At 44.6% G+C, this 22,190-nt stretch overlaps 1 protein-coding gene across 14 annotated transcripts in view; it reads right to left on the reverse strand.

Annotated features, from left to right (window-relative positions):
• Positions 1 to 1,032: 1,032 nt before the first annotated feature.
• LOC135234214 (T-cell immunoreceptor with Ig and ITIM domains-like) overlaps positions 1,033 to 22,190 on the reverse strand; it is a 30,693-nt gene continuing 9,535 nt past the window's right edge. For 10 of the 14 annotated variants that reach the window (XR_010324051.1, XR_010324050.1, XM_064298621.1 and 7 more), the window contains exon 6: positions 13,007 to 13,721. Coding sequence is in view for 9 of the 14 variants with exons in the window: in XM_064298621.1 (XP_064154691.1) it covers positions 13,572 to 13,721 (150 nt within the window). In the remaining 5 variants the exon portion in view is untranslated. Of the gene's footprint in view, positions 1,706 to 3,087; positions 3,271 to 4,718; positions 5,612 to 13,006; positions 13,722 to 22,190 lie in introns of those variants that run through there. The other 4 variants (XR_010324056.1, XR_010324054.1, XR_010324052.1 and 1 more) reach the window with 4 other exon arrangements.

Consider the following 22,190-nt stretch of genomic DNA (forward strand, 5'->3'; position numbering starts at 1 on the left):
AGGGGGTGGAGGAGGTGCTCTCTGTGACACTGGATCTTGAGGGCCAGGGGGTGGAGCAGGTGTTCTAAATTATGGGCTAGTGAGGAAGAAGGGATGAAGATGGAAGGCAAGAACTAGCGGGAGATGCCACTTAAAGAAAAAAGAACAACAAAAGCAGCTTTTCTTTAGAACTTTTTTGATTCTTTGTTATTTTTTAAATATTTCTATAATAGTGCTAAATTGATTATTATTATTATTATTATTATTATTGAATCGCAAGGGTCACTAGAAGGGTTCCAACATCTGGCTTGTGGATTGGCGGTGGGGGGGTGCGAGGTGACGATCACAACATGCTCTCTATAGCGACCCTCTGATGTTAAACCTATAGACACACAAATGCGTTTTGAATAAAAAGAAATATTCAAACTCTCTGAGTTATGCCATGTGTGGTCTTTATCTGCGTGTAATTTAGTGTGTGCTTTTGCCTCTGCCGGACTCCAAACCTCTTCCAGCGTGTGTAATTGTGTGAACCCATATTTCAGTGTCTGTGTGTGGCCGCGTTACTGTTACAGTGTCTGGGTGTGTGTGTGTTTGTGTGTGTGTATGCATGTAATACATAATATTCCAGATTCAACTGGACTTTGTGTCAGTGTATTACTTGTCAAAGCATAGATACTTACATACAGTGCTGTAACTCATTTTGACTGTTCAATTTACCCAAGAGAGCGACATAGCTCAGGAGGTAAGAGCGGTTGTCTAGCAGTCGGAGGGTTGGCCAGACAACCGCTCTTATTTCCTGAGCTATGTCGCCCCCTTGGGTACATGGAACAGTAAAAATGGGCGTGCCGAAGTATCTCTGAGAAAGACACCTGGTCCCTAATTGCTCCCAACAAGCTGATTGGTACCTTGCATGGCAGCCTTTCACCGTTGGTGTGTGAGTGTGTGTGTGAATGGGTGAATGAGAGGCATCAATTCTAAAGCGCTTTGGATAAAAGCGCTACATAAATGCAGTCCATTTACCATTTACCAAGGTACTCATAAAAAGGGATGAGATTGTTGAATGGCAAACACTTTATTAAGCAGAAATAGCAGTTTTCTTGTGTATCTGGAGCCATTCTGTTCAGCTTGTCTTTAATTAAAGGGTACATACTGGTTTTCAGTCATTCTTCCCACTAAAAGTCTGAAATCCAGTATGTACCCTTAGCATTGAAATAACTGAAAGAGGGCGATCAAGCTTTTCGTCATAGTACCTGTACCTTGTACCTGCACACTGCCCATGTCTCCCTGCAGTCAAATGTAAATGCTGGACACTACAGGTAGCCCTTCCAACAGGTAGTTTCTGCTTTGCACAATGACAGTTACACTTTTTTTTCATAGCAAACGCTAAAGTGCATCATTTCCTTACGGTATGATACAAGCCGCTCTGACGTCACATAAGTTCTTTCACACATATAGTTTCCGAAATTTGACGTTCTGCTCGATTCTCGAGCTCAGGCCAAGTCAGGTTAACAGCGCCCCACCCCCGCTGGCTCATTGCACCCGCAGACATCAGGCGAAGAGTCTCCGTTCGGCTCCATCATCTCTTGTTCACCTGGGCGTAGGTGACTTCTCTGCACCCCTCCACGCTGCGCTTCACTTCAGCGTACTCCGTTCCTTCCCTGGACGTCCGGATCGCAGAGCCGCCCTGGGCAGGCCGAAACGCACGCATGTTTGCGTAGGTTACGTCCTAATAAAGCCAAAAAAAGGGGGTAAGTTGGAAAATGATCTCAGAGTTCTCTGTTCTTTATTAGAGCTCTGCTTTTGGTTCTTATAGCCGAGGCCTGTGATGTCTGTATGAGACCGTAAAAACCACCCTTTTCAAAATGGAAATAAAAGGGAAGCAATTTTGAAACAGGAAGATGCACTAATCTCAGCCTTTTTAGTTCATGTTTTCTTTAAAGCTGATATTATACATGGATGTGCACATCTCCAGTCACACGGGGCTGAGCCCATGTTCGTAACCTCATTAGATCTCATAATCAAAATTTGTCTGGACAGATGTCCTAGCTCATATGCACCAACACAAGAGCACCTCAGGGATGGCACTCACAGCAGCGGTAGAAGAGTTACCCAGCGCTAGTATACAAACGAAAACAAGCTCAACTTGAACATAAGTCAAATTCCCTTAGGCCCTCTACGCATCTATCTATCTGAAGGCAATCAGCCACCACTGCCAGGCCTTCCAAAATACGAGCCGATTGTGTTTTTCGCCACAAGACGCGGTTGCGCTCTGGCCTGATTATCGGCACTGCGAATAAAACCGATGTGAAAAACAAACGGAGCACTCCGGAGAACGGGAGACAGCTGCCCTGCTCTCATCAACGTGGTGCTGAGCACATCCAGCAGTTCAGGGAAAAAAAGTCTGTCCACACTTCACTCCCTACTTCTAATGTCCGTAGGCCACCAGGGACCTTTGGGGCCCCATGAAAAGAGATCCCACATTGGGCCCCGCTACCCCCACAAAGTCCTGTTCTAATATTTTTTGAGGGCTCCTGTCAGTCAGGGCCCCTGGAAGCTTCATAACCTGCAGAACATGCAAACTCCACGCAGACATAATCTGGCTGACACATCAACCCAGAACTTCCTTCTTGTGAGGCAACAGTGCTATCCGCTGCACCACTGTGCCACCTCATACAGGACATTACATTACCTTTATTTGGCAGACGCTTTAATCCAAAGCGACGTACAATAGGGGGAAATGGTCCTACACTATGCCCATTCACTGCCAGCTGCTATGGCATGCTGGCTGTCCTTATGATTCCACCGTCTCCTTGCCAATGGTTGGCTAGATGTTTCAGATCTCTTGCAGCACAATTGATTTTTAAAAATTTTTTTCTGTAAACATATCAGGCAAATTCTGTCCTTCACGGACCACCATGACAGCCACCCCCCCCACCCCCCCACCCCCCACCACCAAACATGTGAATCAGATCATAAAGAAACTGCATGACCGTACCTCCTCTTCTCTCCCGGGACATGCCTGAACACAGACGACAGGGAGCTTTCTCCGAGGGCGGGCTGAAAACCTGATGAAGAAGTTGGTTTACGACACGGAGCTTTTCTCAAAACGTGAACTGGCTGGCTGGAAAAGCGCCGATGAAGGAAGTTGGTTTTGTGTCGAATGGGCATGCAGAAGTCATGTGGTGAATGGGGTGACACTTACGCCTGCTGCTGCTGCTGCTGCTCCTTCTGCTGCTGCGGCTCTGGGCCGCAGCGTCGCATCTGGGGAAGCCACGCACGGCAGTGAGGTTTCTGCGGCGCATTTCACACCATGTGACATCTACCGCGCCACTTTTGCATTTCAGCTTATCCCTCCTCATTACACGAAACAACAGTGGCCTTTACATGTATACATTTACATACTTATATACTACATAATGTACGCTTATCTGTTTATACAATTATATATAGATTTATGCTTTCACACAAATACGCACACACAGACCTTTTTTTTCAGATGCATAACTTGCAGTTGTAGTGAAATTAGGTGCTGCATTTGGTTTGAAATTTCAGATTTTCTGCATTTGCTGCCCTTGTGGTACAGTAAGCAGTGAGCTACATGCATTTTGACAGGTGTGATCTTTTTCAGGAAGCAGTTACTCTAATGCTAACCACTTAAACCAGACACAAGCCGTGGTACATGTATGCTGGACATATGCTAAAATGCTTTACTCCATAATTTAATTTTCTATTGTAAAAACATCAAAATACAGAATACCACCAAATACCTGTGGCATGCTTGACCTCTATAACATTTTAATGGTCACTTATACTATGATTGTTTGATTGTTTTACCCTTAAGAACCTATATGAGTTAACAATGTACACTATATGACCAAAAGTATCTGGACACCCCTTGGTCTGGGGCTGTTTTTCATAGTTTGGGCTAGGCCCCTTAGTTCCAGTGAAGGCAAATCTTAATGGTACAGCATACAATGATATTAGACGATTCTGTGCTTCCCCAACAGTTTGGGGAAGGACCTTTTCTGTTTCAGCATGATAGTGCCCCCGGGCACGCAGCAAGGTCCATATAGAAATGGTTTTTTCGAGAACGGTGTGGAAGAACTTGACTGGCCTGCACAGAGCCCTGACCTCAACCCCATCCAACACCATGGTGATCAACTGGAAAGCCAACTGTGAGCCAGGTCTAATCGCCCAATCAGTGCCCGACCTAATGCTCTTCTGGCTGAATGGAGGAAAATCCCTGCAGCAATGCTCCAACATCTAGTATAAAGCCTTCCCAGAAGACTGGAGGTTGTTATAGCACGAAAGGGTGGACCAACTCCAAATGAATGCCCATAATTTTGGATGAGATGCTGGATGTCAGGCGTCCACATACTTTTGGCATGTAGTATATATATCCCTCTTCAAAGTTAAATTGAAATCATTTTTTGCATACCAAATATTAAAAACAAAGTGGAAGATTACTACATTATTTAAGTTTTTTATTCCTAAATATATCATAAATCTAGATACATAAATCTAGGATGATGATATTCCTACAGTCAACACATTATTTTTATGTTATAATTAATTCTAAAAAAAAAAATATACAAAACAGTGAGGATTGCAACATTGGAGATGGGAAAACTCATTCTTTGCAATGGGTAAGTGGTCTCAATTGATCGTGAATTTTTTAATTACATCTGCACACTCGGGAGCCTGTTCTTTTTTTCTCTGCAACAACCAAAGCCTCTCACCTCTGCCTCCTCTTCATCATGATGAAGTACAGTGCTGCTGCTATGAGGACTATGAGCAGCAGGGCAGTTACAATCCCAGACGCCACTGCTGTTGAGTGCTCCCAGGGTTTGACTGCTTGGATATGCATTTGCAGCCATTAGCATGATTGTTTGGTTACAACTCTAATGTACATTCATAATATAATTGTAACAGGCCAGTGGAAACAAAATATATTATGAATATTTTTCATTATGAATACTTTCTGAATATTCACATGGGATAGTTATTCCAGGAACAATTTAAGCAGTGTCTGATAGAAACAGTCTGTAGAACAAAATCTTCCTGCACATAATCTTCAAAACTCTAAAATCATAATGTGAGAAGGAATCTGTCTTTAACGTTTTGCTTATTGAATTCTGCCAGGAAATATATATGTCATGATGTAATTTGGTGGTCCTGTTACACTTGAATGAACTAAAATTGAATACGTTATACTGCCTCCAATTTGAAAAACAAACGACAGCACTGGAACTTCAAAGAAAAACTGGTACAGTATGAAATGTGGCTCTCTTACCCCTCACAGTGGTGGTGGCTTCCTTAATTCCCCAAGGGAAAGTGTTGTATTTACAGGTGTACTTTCCCTCATCTGTCTCATTAATATTAATGATGCTGATGGAAGCATCATCCACAGAGCTGCTGGTGAAACTGACTCGTCCATCCGAAGATTTGGAGTAAGTCTTACCAAATTCAGAATGGAAAACGGCTAAAGGTTCGGAAAATGATTCCTTCCTCCATTCGACCTGTGTGGCATTTGCAGCTGAGCCTCCCTTAATGAACTGGCAACGCAGTGTGACTTCACCCCCCAAGTAGGCAGTAACCTGTGGCTCAACACTGACAGACAGACTCTCAACCACTGAAGTGGAAGAGGTGGAAAGAGGGAGAGAGGGTTAATTCATTGTTTTATTTTATAAGTAGCATGAGACCACAATGGCAAAATAGCCAATTTCTTTCGCTTATTATAACGTGTTTAGAAGAAATAATAGGTAAGGCGATTGATTTGTCGTATAAAAAAAACTCCCTTGCAAAATAATAATAATAAATCACTGGATTAACCCCAACACGACACGAAACGACTAGCATTATTTAGTATAATTTTAAATAATAGGTAGGCTACTTGCCCTGCTTTTAACTGTAGTCTGCTGTCAAATAAACGTCCCTTACCTGTGCGGATCATGCAGCTTGAGAACACAAACGCAAGAAAACATTTCATTAACTCCATGTAGCCGATTTCGTAACGGAACTGCGAGTTAACCCGATAGCTTTCGAAATTGACATGAATGTGCAGCGCGAGAATGTGCAGAATTTCCCCCCCCCCACTCAAACGGGTCGCGAATGGCACCTTTCAGATCATAAATAGCCTATTAGACATTGCCTTAATTAGGTAGTGCAAATTAAATAATTATTAGGACGTAACCTCGTTAATCTCTTGTTCCGGAAATTATTTCATTTCTAGGTTATGAATAATCGCGCGACAAGACAGGGAACTTCACGCGGAAGAAAATAGGGGAACCTCTTTAAAAATTCTATCATACTAATATTTCGAATGTGATATCAAAAAACACAGTTTCTCCAGAATGTTAATGAACATAGTTTGTAGTGTCTGTATCTGTAGACTGTCATGGGTACGGGGGTTAGGACCCAGGCGCAGAGTAAGGAAGACAAACTCAAAAGGGAAAATTAACAAAGACTTTACTAACAAAAGGGCAAACACAAATGGGGAACAGAAAAGGCCACGATGGGCAAAAACACAAACTCCAAAAATATCTAAGAAAACAAGAGGAACTCAAAAACACGGGCAGGGCAGAACAGAACACAGGCAGGCAGAGTACAAGGATAGGTACATATGGTCAGAAACAAACACAAGTAGGAAACAAACACAAGGAACAGCACCCGAGTCAAGGGGACAAAGAACTTAAATAGACAGGGGGTAACAAGACACAAGTGAACTCAAAAAACAATCAAACCAGAAAAGGAGGGGATAACAAGACACAGGTGGGAACAATGATAGAATAACAAGACAATAATGGAAAACAATAATACAATTAACAGGGGAACGAGCAGGACACAAAACAGAAGTGCCGCCATCTGGCGGCCCAACAAGGAAACACAGAAACAGTAAAACAGAACCATGACAGACTATATTGCAAAGGCTATTACCCATATGTTGTCGTGTTTGCTGTATATAGAAATCTCATAAAAAACATGTTTTCAATGTACAAAAATGCCATGTTACTCAAAAGTATTGATATCAAAATGACACCAAGTGACTTGAAAGAATTGAGGAAATATTGGGTAGCATTGCTTTTTAATACATCTTATGTCATTTCGGTGAGGCAAGATAGCCTATATTATTTGTAGTACCGTAACTTGGCGTCATTTTGATATCAATACTTTTGAGTAACTTGGCATTTTTGTACGTTGAAAACGTGTTTTTTATGAGATATCATTTCTTTTTGCAAAGCGTTTTATTATGAGAGTGAGAAATGCGAAGTGACCCTGTAAGAAACGGTTGTGGATTATGGCTATCGTTGTGTGAATTTGTATACAGTCTGATGAACGTGTACCGTTCAGCAGGTTCAGTTTGCTATATATGTAAAACAGTGGCTGTGAGAAAGGGTGGCGTAAGTGTAAACGCATCAGAAACGCAGATGAAATATGGCCAGTGTATGTACTCACGGATTTGACGTCCATCCAACGAGTCTTGACTGACAAAAGAATCAGCAAGGCCGTAGAATTATAACTCCCTAGGTCGCAACTTGTGTAGCCTTCTGTCCTGCTCCGTTGTCTGTTATTTCGTGGAGATGCACTTTTAGTGTTTGTAAGGTTTATAAGGCATTTTGATAGGCTTATCTGCAGGTAGGAATCCTCTTCGCTGTTTTGCTAAACTAGAACCGGAAAACATGATAGTGGAGAATAGGAGCAGACGCATATGTCCCAGCAGGCTTTGCATACGAGAAAATAACAACAGTGTGAGAGAAATTAGGATGAAATTATGAGCGAGCTTACATTCCTTATCGAATGGTATATATAACAGTCGCTATAAAGCATTAGCTGTTAAAGTGGAGGGTTAAGTAACATGTGATATCTATTGCACTGCTGTGTTTTTTTTCATGTTCAGTACTAGTAGTTATAATTATGAGCGAATCATGATTTTAAATGTAATGTTTTAATGGGGAGTTGCAGAACGTACATACGTAGTAATTGTTTGTATGTGGCTAGATAGAGAACAGGGCGAGGTAACATGAATGTAGAAACGTGGCGTTTGCTGATAAGAAGGTTTTGTATGGTAGCCAAGTGAAGAAATGTAGTTAGTAGAAATGGCACAGCGGTGAACTGGTGTAACTTTTTAATAAAAGGAATACATTTGCCATCATGAAATGCATATGGGTGGCCATGAGTGAGTTTTGGTAAAGCAAATATAAGCGTAAGAGAACGTTAGTGTAAAAGAGGAAATTATCTGCCTGAGGACGAGGCGGGATTCAATCGTTCAACCGGAGGTTTACCAGTCTGTCACTTTGTTAGGGCAGCACCATGACATAGCTATGCAATGCGTGAAATATCATTAGCAAACCTGTCCGTGGTTTTAAAGAAGAACACAGGCGAGTAAGCACGGAAGAGCTCCCGTTGAATCCATATGGCTTTGCAATATTGTAGCCGGTTAACAATTGAACGTGCAGACGGTACGTCATAATACAGTGTATACGTTCGGTGAACGGCTGGTAGATATGGTGCAAAAGCAATAATTGAGAAGTAGTAGACAATTATTAGTGAGGGTAAAAGCAGGTTAAAGAAACATATTCCTAGCTGGGCTTGAACCTATGACCCTGTGTTCCCAAGACTGTAACCTTACCCACTAGGCCACAGGCAGACTAGCTGTTTGTACTGAAAATGTTTCAGAGTAAAAAGGTATGAGTATTTTGCGTGTGTATGCGAGTCTTTCATTGGGTCATGTAGGTGAAGATTTGGCGGGTGTCGGCAAAATGTCCAATGGGGAGACATGTTATTAGTGGGATAGGCGGCAGGAAAAATAAGAATGAGAAGAAGAAGAAGAAAGAGAAAACGCAAAATCCCCTTAGTTTGGGGCTTTATTGTGTGGACATGTGAAGTTGTTTATGAAATCTGTCTGTTGAAATGGGGTCAGAATGTACAGAAGTTAATGTTTTTAAGGGCTGAGTGTCTGTGGCTGTTGTGGTTATTTCTGTGGGGAACCCTGAAAAGTGCCAAACTCTCGGTGCTGTATAGGTATATATATATATAAATATATAGGTATGGGGCATGCCCCCGCCAAGGCGTAACTTGGCGGGATGGCATACCTGCCATCCCAATTCCGGGAGGATTGGGCTGCGAGATGGCCAGTTAAGCTCTGGATGTTATAGGTTTGGCAGATTGAACATGGGCGGCAGGTCGTGTTGCAAAGAGCAGAGATGCAGAGTCGTCTAAATTGTTCAAAGCTGCATTCTACCCTTCACTGAATCGCTACACTACAAGGAGTGTTAGACTGTTACCGGCAAGTAGGCTACAGCCAATGTTGTAAAATGCAATGCAGCTTTTGGCTTTCAACTTCAGAACCAGATAAAGTTTTCTCCACTGATTCACGATTTGCACTTAAAAAGCCGGTTCCATATCGGGACCCAATCATCGCGACAGAAAAATGAAAACATTAAATTCATATTGGTGTTAAATCTGCGAGGATACAATCTGGCTATCTAATTTAGCTGTCAGATTACGATGCTGAATGTTTAGGGATTGCTAATGTCCATTTTAATGAGACAGGCTTAATGTTGACTCGTTCTCTCAATATCATGCTGTTGCAAGACGCGAATGCGTACGTTCCGCATTCATAAGTGTATCGTTGTATTCCATGACACTTAAACGGGTGTCTAGGCTTATCACAGTGGAGAAGGGATTTGATGTAGCCTTCTCCACGTCACTGCTCTGACTTCTTCACCGTGCATGGGATCAGGCATGTGACCACACGACTGGGCGCACATGTTGAGGACAAATTATACCTCCTGTACGGACATGTTCTGCATAGCCTAGGTATTGGCCTCACTGTCTCTACAATTGCATGCTCACGTGAATGGCGTTGCGCGTCATCCATTGCATCTGCCCCCGGATATGGCTGGTTCCAGGCAGCTTTGTAGCATGTGCTTTTGCAACTTTGTCATAGTTTTCTTTAATCGTACATTGCATTTTCGTCTTAAATAAAGAGTGCAATACGATGGTTAAAATAAATAAATAAAAAATAAGAGACGGGTTCCAATTCCTCTCCTAATATACTCATTCGGTAAGCATATTAGTAGTGCAATGTGGCGCTTTAAAGCAGCCCACTGTGCCCAACTGTTAAATAATATTTAAATAGTGACGTATTGAAAAATAATTCTTCGAACCTTATTGCTTAGATGCCTGCCCTCGCCCGGAGTGGCCCTTATGTCAGCGAATTAAGCGAAACTCAAAAACGCGATCGCCAATCGTCTTGGCTTTCGGGACCGGGCTATGCATCTCTTCCAGTGCATCCATTTGGCAGGAGTCGCTTCCGATAGCGCAACGCAAGATTAGCCTCGTTGTGACGCCTGATGGGCAGAAGCAGTAATACGTTCATCTAATCTCTGCAGAATGCATTTCCCCCCAATTTTTAAAAGACGCATGGACTCTTCAGCCTCATATAACTCACAAACTGGTCTCTCTTTAAGGCAAGAGTTTCAACCCCGAAGTACCCACTGTTGGAAACTGCATTTCCTTATGTTTCATGGTTCTTTATGTGATCTCACCATGGCAAATATGCTTAGATTATCTATATTTTGTATACACCTCAAGCTTTTAATCTGAGAAAATGAAGGAACTCGTGTCATTATTGCATACTAGCACTGTTTTCCATCCTCTCCTCCATGACCCGGTACCTGTGGTGGCGCCCCCATGCGAGCCCTGAGGAGCCTTCATTGGGAAATGCCATGACGAAATCTGGTTGCCGTCCGCCTCCGTCTCATTGGCAACGTGGGCCCCATTCCGGAGTTCTACACCACCACTCCTGCTCCAGTGCGGCAACGACAGCAGTGATGGTTCCCGGCATCCTCAGTGAAGCTACAGGGCTTTGGACATGTGCTTCTTTCATCCATTGGCATTGAAATAATTTCCGTTCAAAAGCTATAAGCTTTGCAGTATAGGAGCACGGCTGCTACTGTCTACTGGCAAGTACTGGTGTCGCAGCTGCCAACATTTCCTCTATAATCAGTTTCCTGCTGCTGCTGAAGAGCTTACAGATGAAGAGGGTGACTGTATTGAAAAACTTTTGAGTAAATTTAGATGTTCCAAGTATGTAGGGTATATATGGCTAGCACACAACGCTGCGGGATTTGTCAATTTTATTCTCTTGGAACATTTTTCCAAAGTGGGCATTACTCCAAAAATCACCATGATGGGGTGTAGGCTGATTTCCATGTACGACGAGTGTTTTAAGCAGCGATACACAGATAGCTACTTGTTCATCCCTATGCGTCTTGCTAAAATGGCCGCAGCGTTAAATCTGAGCGCTGTGGAGAAAGGGCATTTCCCACACAAATTTAACAATCAGGAAAATAACAACAACCGAGGCCCTTGTCCCGACAAACATCACTATGGTTATGAGGCCACGTCGGATAAGGACAAGGCCGAGTTTGACAAGTGGTACAACGAAGTCGCTGATGGTGTTTTTGATTTCCTGCTAAGAGAGGCGTGCTTAAAATATCGTGACGAATTTATCGAAAGTACAGGGCTTGACCCGTTTAACCACACCACATACCATATGGGGTTTTAAGAAAGCGTTTTGATGACAAACTGGAAACTCTTACAAAGACGTATGGGCTGAAGGTTGAAGTTATGTGGGAATGCGAACGGAAGCATGCTAAACAAAACAATCCTGCCGTTGTCAAATTTATATCTACATACACACACCCGACACGATTGAAACCTAGAGACAGCCTCTTCGGTGGTAGGACAAATGCTTACAAGCTATACTGCAAAGCCAAGATGGTCTTTGTTTCTTTCATCTTAACATCACCAAACACTCCAAACCCAGGGTATACCAGATGAGATGACTGTGCAAACAGCTGCTTTAATTGATCGGTTAAAAGCTGAGTGACAACAGAAGCCGTCAGAGCCTGAAGCTCTCCTGGAACTGGAGCTGTAGGCTTGCGCAGTACTGCAGAACACACCTGGTCCCTGTCTAGGATTTCATTTTCATCTGGAGACATGGACAAAGTAAAAATAAATAAATAAATAAATAAATAAATAAATAAATGGTAAATGAACTGCATTTATATAGCGCTTTTATCCAAAGCGCTTTACAATTGATGCCTCTCATTCGCCAGAGCAGTTAGGGGTTAGGGGTTAGGTGTCTTGCTCAAGGACACTTCGACATGCCCAGGGCGGAGTTTGAACCGGCAACCCTCCGATTGCCAGACAATCGGTCTTACCTCCTGAGCTATGTCGCTCATAAAAATAAAATAAGTCACCAGACACAAAATGTGAACTCTGTCTGTGCAGCAAAATTAAATAACCTCTTAATAGTTACGATACAATTAAATAAACAGTACAAACAATCCCCCCCCCAACACATACATGAAGTCTATCGCGACAAATAAATTGTAAATCTGTGACACTGGATCTTGAGGGCCAGGGGGTGGCGGAGGTGCTCTCTGTGACACTGGGTCTTGAGGGCCAGGGGGTGGAGGACGTGCTCTCTGTGACACTGGATCTTGAGGGCCAGGGGGTGGAGGAGGTGCTCTCTGTGACACTGGATCTTGAGGGCCAGGGGGTGGAGGAGGTGCACTCTGTGACACTGGGTCCTGAGGTCCAGGGGCTGGAGCAGGTGTTCTAAATTATGGGCTAGTGAGGAAGAATGGATGAAGATGGAAGGCAGAACTACCGGGGGATGCCACTTAAAGAAAAAAAACAACAAAAGCAGCTTTTCTTTTGAACTTTTTTGATTCTTTGTTATTTTTTAAATATTTCTATAACAGCGCTAAATTGATTATTATAATTATTATTATTATTATTATTATGTCGAAGTATCTCTGAGCAAGACACCTGATCCCTAATTGCTCCCAACGAGCTGATTGGTACCTTGCATGGCAGCCTTTCACCGTAGGTGTGTGAGTGTGTGTGTGAATGGGTGAATGAGAGGCATCAATTCTAAAGCGCTTTGGGTAAAAGCGCTATATAAATGCAGTCCATTTACCATTTACCAAGGTACTCATAAAAAGGAATGAGATTGTTGAATGGCAAACACTTTATTAAGCAGAAATAGCAGTTTTCTTGTGTATTTGGAGCCATTCTGTTCAGCTTGTCTTTAATTAAAGGGTACATACTGGTTTTCAGTCATTCTTCCCACTAAAAGTCTGAAATCCAGTATGTACCCTTAGCATTGAAATAACTGAAAGAGGGCGATCAAGCTTTTCGTCATAGTACCTGTACCTTGTACCTGCACACTGCCCATGTCTCCCTGCAGTCAAATGTAAATGCTGGACACTACAGGTAGCCCTTCCAACAGGTAGTTTCTGCTTTGCACAATGACAGTTACACTTTTTTTTCATAGCAAACGCTAAAGTGCATCATTTCCTTACAGTATGATACAAGCTGCTCTGGCGTCACATAAGTTCTTTCACACACATAGTTTCCGAAATTTGACGTTCTGCTCGATTCTCGAGCTTAGGCAAAGTCAGGTTAACAGCGCCCCCCCCCCCCCCCCCCCTCCATGGCGTGAGTCCAGGGCCATCTCACCCCCGCTGGCTCATTGCACCCGCAGACATCAGGCGAAGAGTCTCCGTTCGGCTCCATCATCTCTTGTTCACCTGGGCGTAGGTGACTTCTCTGCACCCCTCCACGCTGCGCTTCACTTCAGCGTACTCCGTTCCTTCCCTGGACGTCCGGATCGCAGAGCCGCCCTGGGCAGGCCGAAACCCACGCATGTCTGCGTAGGTTACGTCCTAATAAAGCCAAAAAAAAGGGGGTAAGTTGGAAAATGATCTCAGAGTTCTCTGTTCTTTATTAGAGCTCTGCTTTTGGTTCTTATAGCCGAGGCCTGTGATGTCACTATGAGACTGTAAAAACCACGCTTTTCAAAATGGAAATAAAAGGGAAGCAATTTTGAAACAGGAAGATTTACTAATCTCAGCCTTTTTAGTTCATGTTTTCTTTAAAGCTGATATTATACATGGATGTGCACATCTCCAGTCACACGGGGCTGAGCCCATGTTCGTAACCTCATTAGATCTCATAATCAAAATTTGTCTGGACAGATGTCCCAGCTCATATGCACTGTAAGAGGGAAGTCAAACTGGGACCCAGAAAAGGCTGACATTTGACCGAGCCAGCATACTGGGACGCAGCGTGTAATTCAAAGGACCCGAGAGCCTGGTGGTAAAACAATCAGTCACTCGGATTTCCTCTGAATGGGCAGGCCATTTGGTTGTCTGGAATGTTACCACCTGGACACAACCAAGATAAGGGGAACTAGTCTCCTTGTCTGTGGTTGTGGGTGTGGGTGTTTTGGGGTCGTAAAGGGTGAAACGACCGGCACCTGGTGGGGGCCACTGCACGGGACAGTACCACAGTGCCCTCATTTGGGCCCCTCGGACATTACACTTTGTATTTCTTTTCTGGATCTGGACTATAAACCATCTATAAACCATCTGTATATCTTATTTACAAATCCCGGAAAACCTTACAAACCATGCACATGTTTTCATTGTATTATTGTATTATGCATTATGTAATAATAACATTGATTGCATGTACAATGGTTAAACAAAAGGGTATTTTCATGACAACTGCACCATAATATTACATCCACTTGGCATGTTTGGTATGTACATTTTCTCCATGGTTCAAGCCATTGAATGAAATATGTTTCATACCAAATAGAATTTGAAAAAACATAGTTTCAGCAACTCAAGAAAAAACTAACACAATGGAATGTCCTCTCTGGTAATCATCTCCTTTTCTCGATTTCCCCACTGATTGTTTTAACAGCAGCCCCAAATGGTGGGGGCCGAAATTCGAGATTTATGATTCGGCCAGGTTAATTTATGGTAATGCCGCCTAGATCAAACGCGGGATTTGGCCTAAAAGGAAGGGAGACAATCCTGTCGAGGAAGATCGCAATCGACTTCCCGCACTGCGCATACTCGATGTTCTGTGTGTAGCTAAACAGGCTGGTAAGAACTCTTTTACTCGGTATTTCTGTTTTTAACCTTTATAATTGATTTTGGAAATTGAAGATAATAACCTACCTGCCTGTTCAATAAATTCTTATTTTTAACTTGCGTGGTCTTCATGACTCTAATCCATTTTATCTTCTTTTCAGCCGAAATTCCGTTTAAATACTCAGGGGGGCAATTCTGACTAGGACCTACTGATCAGGGGTCTAGTACAGTAAACGTCTGTAGTGGGGTCTTCAAGTTAGATAGGTGACCACGATCTGCCTGTTAAGGGACTGGTGGGATCGGTTCTGGTGTTGTTTGGCATAAGAGGACCCATGGGCGTAGTACGCTGGTTCTCCCCAAATTCGCCTTAAGGAGCCCGATAGATTCTTCACCGCCCTGGGCTCATAACTGTCTATGCACTATCCATGTAAGCCAGGCATGGAAGGCATGTATTATGGTGGTCAGCCTCCTACCCTCTGGATTCCTCGCCGAACTGAGATTTAACAATAATGCTAAAGCCCGGGAGCATATATTGAGGAATGATGGCACAAGATAGAGTCGAGTGTAACCACTCCCAAGTTCCACGTATAGTTAAACCCTAATTTTAAATTTTTCATATAAACTGGAGTCAGATTTAACACGAGAGTAAAACATAATAACCGTTACGCTTCCTTGCTGAGTTCAGGGATATATCTGGTATGTTGTTCCGCGCATATGTGAATATTCTGATGCTCTCATTGGAATATATACAGTCCGGCGACAGATCGGATATATCTCTAATGACAGCATAGCCCCGTTTACAAACGGAGAGTAACCAGAATGCTACTGATCCGTTTCAGGCCAGTTTTAAGCGGGATATGAAGCAACTCCTTCATATCTAACCCGTGGCAACGGAACCAGTGCATTCTTAATTCTAATTGTGCCCTGTTCTTGCGAACAGATGAAAACTAACTAACATCTCCGTTTTGACTCACACCAGCAAAAGGAAAACACGCGGTGCCTTCCCCTCCAGCTACAAACCCTCATTGGTCTAGCTGTGAGGTGTTTACAAGTGGTGACCCCGACGTGATCATCATTGTCATCAACTTTCTGCGGTGTGAGTGAGCGGAATTCGCTATCTACCTACGGCTGCCAAGGTAAGTACAGCGGTGTTTCCTATTCTATAGGGCTCAGGGAAAGTGAGTATCCACCCCATTTAGACACATTTTTAGAACGGGTCGACATACCCAAGTGTGAGACCGGAGACCGTAGAAATCCGGTGGGGACTGAGTTTAGAGAGGAAACATGGATAGTGAGGAACAGCAGAGATTGGACCAAAGAGTGATGGACAACTTTGGTGTGTATTATAAGGATTTGTTAGTTCGTGTACATAATCGTGGTGTAACGTTAGCCTGGAGTAATGACCAACTTCTCCGTTGGTATGGAACGGAGGGTCGAAAGCTCCAGGCAAAACGTCTGTTCCGTAAGTTGCCGGCGGTGATGGTGTATTTGTTGCGTCGGAACGACCAGAGTTTGCTTGCGGGAGCGGAGCGAGTTATGACTAGTACAAGGCAATTAGAAAAAACACGTTCTGATGAACTGCGTCGATTGCGGGCCGAGGTGGAGGCATTCGCGTTTGATAAGCAGAGCTGGGCCATTCAGTGCACGGCCATGCAGAAGCGAATCGCCGAGCTCGAGCAGGAGCTCGTAAAAAGCCAGGATTATGCCGAGGCCTTAGAGACCTGTTGTGGCAAGGTTGGGCTTCCAGTTTCTGCCATACGGCAAGCAGGATCCGCCGTTGCTAGTGGCGACGTGCGGGAAGAGAGCGAGGAGGAGGAGGTACTAGCCCTAGCCAATAAATCTCGTAGTCAAGCATTCTCGGCCGGGGAAACTTCTGCGACACTAAGGAGGTCGACAGAGGCTACCCCGGGGATTGCAACAAAATCCTATTATCGTCCGTGTGAGCCGGGTCAACCATGGCAACGTAGCCCGGTGGTGACACGCCATAGAGCTAGTACTCTTAGCCGTACCCCCGTTAAAGTCGCGGTTTTAAAAACAGTAACCAATGCTGACGACACTGTTACCGTCATTAGTCGTCCTCTAACGTGTGAGGAATGCGCGAGGCATAAGGAGGTGGTAGGGCCAATGCCAAGGCGTGGGCCGTTCCAGCCTTACTGGGATAATTTAATGTTGCAGGCATCCGTGTATAATTTAGAGTTGCGGGATGTATGGCAGGTTGCACTCCTTACAATTCCTGAGGAGTTAAGATCCCAGTTGCCGGAGGAGTTAAAAACGGGTGTGATTATGGTAAAGGGGGAGGATGACGAAGATGACAGTGTGGTGTATGATCGGCTTAAGGAGGCGTTATTGCGATTGCGGGGACCGACTCATGCCGCTTGGCATAAAATTCTCGATATTAGACAGGCACAGAAAGAGGCTTTTGAGGTATTTGCGGAACGTATGTGGGTTTCGTTCAAAGAGCATTCGGGTATCGAGAATGCCAATCGCAATCAGGAGGTGCTACTGCAACTCCTGAAAAATAATGCTGGCCCTCATATCCAGCAGGCTTTAGCTAATGGAGCTGATCCACCAGAAAACACCTTCCGGTCACTGGTGGAATGGGCCTCAAAAATTGAGAACCGGTTAGCTAAACAGGGCAAGCCGCGCATTATTGCGTCTACTCAATGGGTAGCCGAAGGGAAAGGCGGGGCTAGCCCACAAGGGTCAGGGAACAGCTCACAGCGGGGATGTCCTTTTTGCAGCAAACTCAGTCATAGTTTCAACCAGTGTTGGTTGTTGCGAGATTCCTTGGGCCTTCCGCGGCACTCCTCGCAGAGCATACTGCAGGATTGGAGAGCAATCAAGCCTAGTGGTCGGAAGTTTGATGAGCAAAACTCAACGGGACAAAAGTTGAAAAATGAGAATAACGGGAGTTCCTATAGCGCGCTTCAGGCAGCTTTGGCAGCATTAGCAGCCAGCTCTGAAGATTTACTATAGGGGTGCGTGGCCTCCCTTGCGATTGGGAGTATTGTTTCTAGTGGGAATCGAATTAAAATACGGGCTAATCTTGGAGGCCGATTAGTTAATGTTTTAATTGACACTGGTGCATCTTGCTCCTGTACAGACGTACCGTTACCATTGACAAAGAAAACTATACAAATACGTGGAATCGGCGAAAATATCATGCTGGCTACTCGCACGCAACCTGTTCGCCTCGATCTAGGTGTTGTGATGTTAGAGGAACCGTTATGGTTTTTGCCGAATAATGGAGAGGGTACTGTTTTGGGAATGGATCTAATGCGAAAGTATGGCTTTGTAATTCATTGTTTTGAAAAGCAAATCGAGATAACAACAGACCGGGTTACGAAACGGTGCCCGCCCGGAAATCGCCTTATGTCAATCTCCACATCAGATCCCCTCCAGCATTTCTTTGATAAACATAAAGACGTGTGGGCTACTCATGATCACGATTGCGGTCTGGTTGACTTTGAAATCGGAATTGAGGGGGACCCGCCTCCCCCCCAAAAACAATATCGAATTAAGCCAGAAGCAGAAGCAGCCGTGCATGAAATAGTAAAACAACTGGAAATTAGGGGTATTGTTCGTCGGTGCAGTTCATCCGCTAACTCTCCGTGTCTGCCGGTTCCTAAGCCAAATGGGAAATGGCGCCTTTGTATTGATTACCAACGCTTGAATCAAGTTTTGCCCAGGGCCACGGCAATTGTGGCAAATCCGTCTACTATCATGTCCCAGATCCCCACCAGTGCATGTTGGTTCACTGTTCTAGACATTAAGAATGGTTTTTGGTCGCTTAAAGTCAGACAGAAGGACCAATGGAAATTGGCCTTTACTGTGAATCAAATTCAGTACACCTGGGAGCGTATGCCCCAGGGCCTTCACAATAGTCCAGCCATTTTCCACAGAGCTGTATCTGATGTGTTAGGGCCACTGTGTAAGACGGGTAACGTCACCCATTACGTCGATGACATCTTGATAGCGACAGGGGAATCACGTGATGATCACCTGCAGCTAGTAGACACAGTGGTGCAGACCCTGGGCAAGGCAGGATTTAAATTGAATAAGGAGAAAGCACAAATCGCACAAAGAGAGGTCCATTACTTAGGTTATACGCTTACACAGAGTTACCGAGCATTAACCGAAGATAGGCGGAAATGTATTGCTGGGCTCCCCCGACCCCATACTTTGAATTCGTTACAGAGAGTGCTAGGGACAGCTAACTATCTTCGGGATTTCATCCCCGACTTTGCTGGTATTACTGCTCCCTTGTACGATCTATTAAAAGGCAAAACCAAGCCTACTGATGTTCTTGATTGGACGGAGGAACACGAAGCGGCGTTTACGGATTTAAAGCTTTGTTTATGTTCGGCGCCGGCTTTAGGTTTACCCAACCCTCAAAAACCGTTCCACATTCAGGTTGACGCGCATGAAAATACGCTCAGTGGTGTGTTAGCTCAGGAGCACGGGGGGGTATTGCGTCCCATCGCGTACTACAGCCGGAAAAAATCCCCAGTTGAACAGGGATTTGACCCATGCACACAGCACGTTCTCGCGGTGCATTGGATGTTGACAACCACAGAGCCGCTAGTGGGTTTCCAACCTGTTGTTGTGCACACAATGCATACGCCAGTTCGAATGTTGTTGCAGGGTCAAATCAAAGGTGTATCGTCTCATAGGTTAGCACGGTGGCTTACTGACATCCAGGCTCGGGAACTAACAACAGAAAACAACAGAATCCTGCCCCATCTCCTTGGGGATGTGGAAGGCCAGCCGCACACCTGTGAACCAAAGCCTGAAACACAAAGCCCAGTTAGGGATTGTGAGGTTCCGGGCCAGACCCGAGCATACATTGATGGCTCGAGGTTCTGGAAGGAGGGCATAATTTTGCGAGAAGGCAAGTACGTTGTTCCCGATACACTGCGAAGGCCGGTGTTGAAATTATATCATGAATATGCGCATGTGTCAGCTGAAAAAACCTTGCAGTTAATTAGACGCCATTTTTGGTGGCCGCATATGTTAGCTGATGTCGAGCAGTGGTGCAGCTCTTGCATAGTGTGTGCCTCTGTGAACCAAGGCAGACCAGGCCGCACAAACCTGCGTCGGCCTGATCCACCTAGGGGGCCCTGGGAATCCCTTCAGTTAGATTTCATTGGTCCACTTCCCAGTGCGAGAGGGGGGTATCGCTATTGTCTTGTGATTATTGATAAATTTTCAAAGTGGGTTGAGGCGATACCCACACGCAATAACACCGCAAATACAGTGGCACAGGTGCTAGCGAACCAAATCATCCCGCTCTGGGGAGCACCAATGCAAATTGAATCTGATCAAGGGACCCATTTCACTGGCCAGATAACCCAACAGGTCTGTAAAATACTCCATATTAAGCAGTCATTTCATGTGCCCTATAGGCCTCAAAGTTCAGGGATGGTTGAACGAGTCAATCGCACCATCAAGGAAGGGATTGCCAAACAAATAGTGCAACACCAGAATAAATGGACCGAGGCGTTGCCCACTGTTCTGACCATTCTGCGTGCTACCCCGTCCAGGGCTACAGGTCTTAGTCCATATGAACTGATGACAGGGCGACTCATGAGGCTACCAATTGATCCAGAGGTTTCTCCCGCCGATCTGGGGCCTCTGGTACTGGTGAAACAACAGAGGGTATTAGAGCAGCTAAGAGAGTGGCTCAAAGTGCTTTATGCGCAGGCTGCGCTGAGACAGCAGCAGGCTGACCTGCGTAATGATGCACAATTCAACCCCACCTCTGAAATTAAATTTACAGAAGGGGACATGGTTATGGTGCGTGTTTTTGTGAAACAAGACGCTTTTGCTCCTCGGTGGCATGGGCCCTATGAAGTGAAGGCTGTTTGCCACAGCTGCATAGCCGTAGCCATCCGAGGAAAGCTAAGGTGGTACCACATGAACCAGTGTAAATTGTTCAGAGGGGTTGGGGGGGATACCTAACTGTATTTCTCTGCCTAGGTTTCTTCCTAAGTGTGTCTGCTGTCCAGGGTGCCTGCGTCAACTACCATTGGAGGGGCCGGGAGGAAGAAACACCTTATGAGAACTCCCCCTCTCACCATGGGCTGGCTGTTAGGAATGGTTTGCTATATGTCCTGTCTATCCCTCACCAATGGTAGACAGGATTCCCCGCTAGAATCACCAACACCCCCTACACTTCACCCGACGATCCTACAACCTCCACAATTTAACCCTAGAGCTAATGTATTCCAAACCATGTTTGATTACACACGTTCCTTGTTATTTCCCAATCAAAGTGTTTGTGTGCCACATTCAGTGAGCGTCGGTACTGGTATTCCCTGGGTGGCACACCCAATTTCACAATGCGATACATGTGCACTTTTGAAACTCAATGTCAAAAGTTCTGTAAGTGTATCCCCCTGTCATAATTTAACTCTTCCTTCTCTCACTCAGTGTTGTATACCAGGTTTAACTTGTGATCAAGTTCATTTACCTTCTTTTAATATATCCGACATCCTTGTCCCAACCATGTTTACATGGTGCTTAGAACAAAACGGAGCATCCTCACCAATGGGGGTGATTCCCACAACAAATTGCCAAAATATTTACACCATAAACGGAAACAAACTGTACCATAGCTCTGGACCCCATCGACATCGTATGACCCGGCAATATTCCACACCCCTTTCCTCTCATGACTCCCCCGATGACTGTGTCAATGAAGAAAATGGTTGGGTACTGTTACTTGAATTAAATAAATTCTGTCGCATTCCAGCTCCACCAGGAACACATTGGTTATGTGGTACAACTGTGTGGCCTGAATTGCCGGCTCAATTCACTGGAACTTGTTCCTTAGTATATATGTACCCCGCCATGCGTCCAGCTCATAGGCCCAGTCAACCCCCCATCTCACTCCTTTCCATGGGGAGTGAAAATGATAATCCCAATTGCATCCATGATTTTACCTGCAAACAAACATTTTGGTCACGAGCCCTAGGTGCTCTTATACCTAATTATGGAGTAATGCAGGCCCTGGACCAGGTACGCATGCTATCCCATTATGTAGAACAGTTGGCCAATGACACGGCTATGGCATTGGGAAATGTTTCTTTGGCATTGTCGTCGCATAGGCTAATGATTCTGCAAAATCGGGTAGCATTAGATTATATCCTTTCCTCCCAAGGAGGCACCTGCACAATTATCGGTCCTGAATGCTGTTCCGACGTGGTGAATCCAAAGGACAATTTAAAACAGCTGATTGAGGATATGGAT

This window comes from Anguilla rostrata, chromosome 1, assembly GCF_018555375.3.
Source record: "Anguilla rostrata isolate EN2019 chromosome 1, ASM1855537v3, whole genome shotgun sequence".
NCBI lineage: Eukaryota > Metazoa > Chordata > Actinopteri > Anguilliformes > Anguillidae > Anguilla > Anguilla rostrata.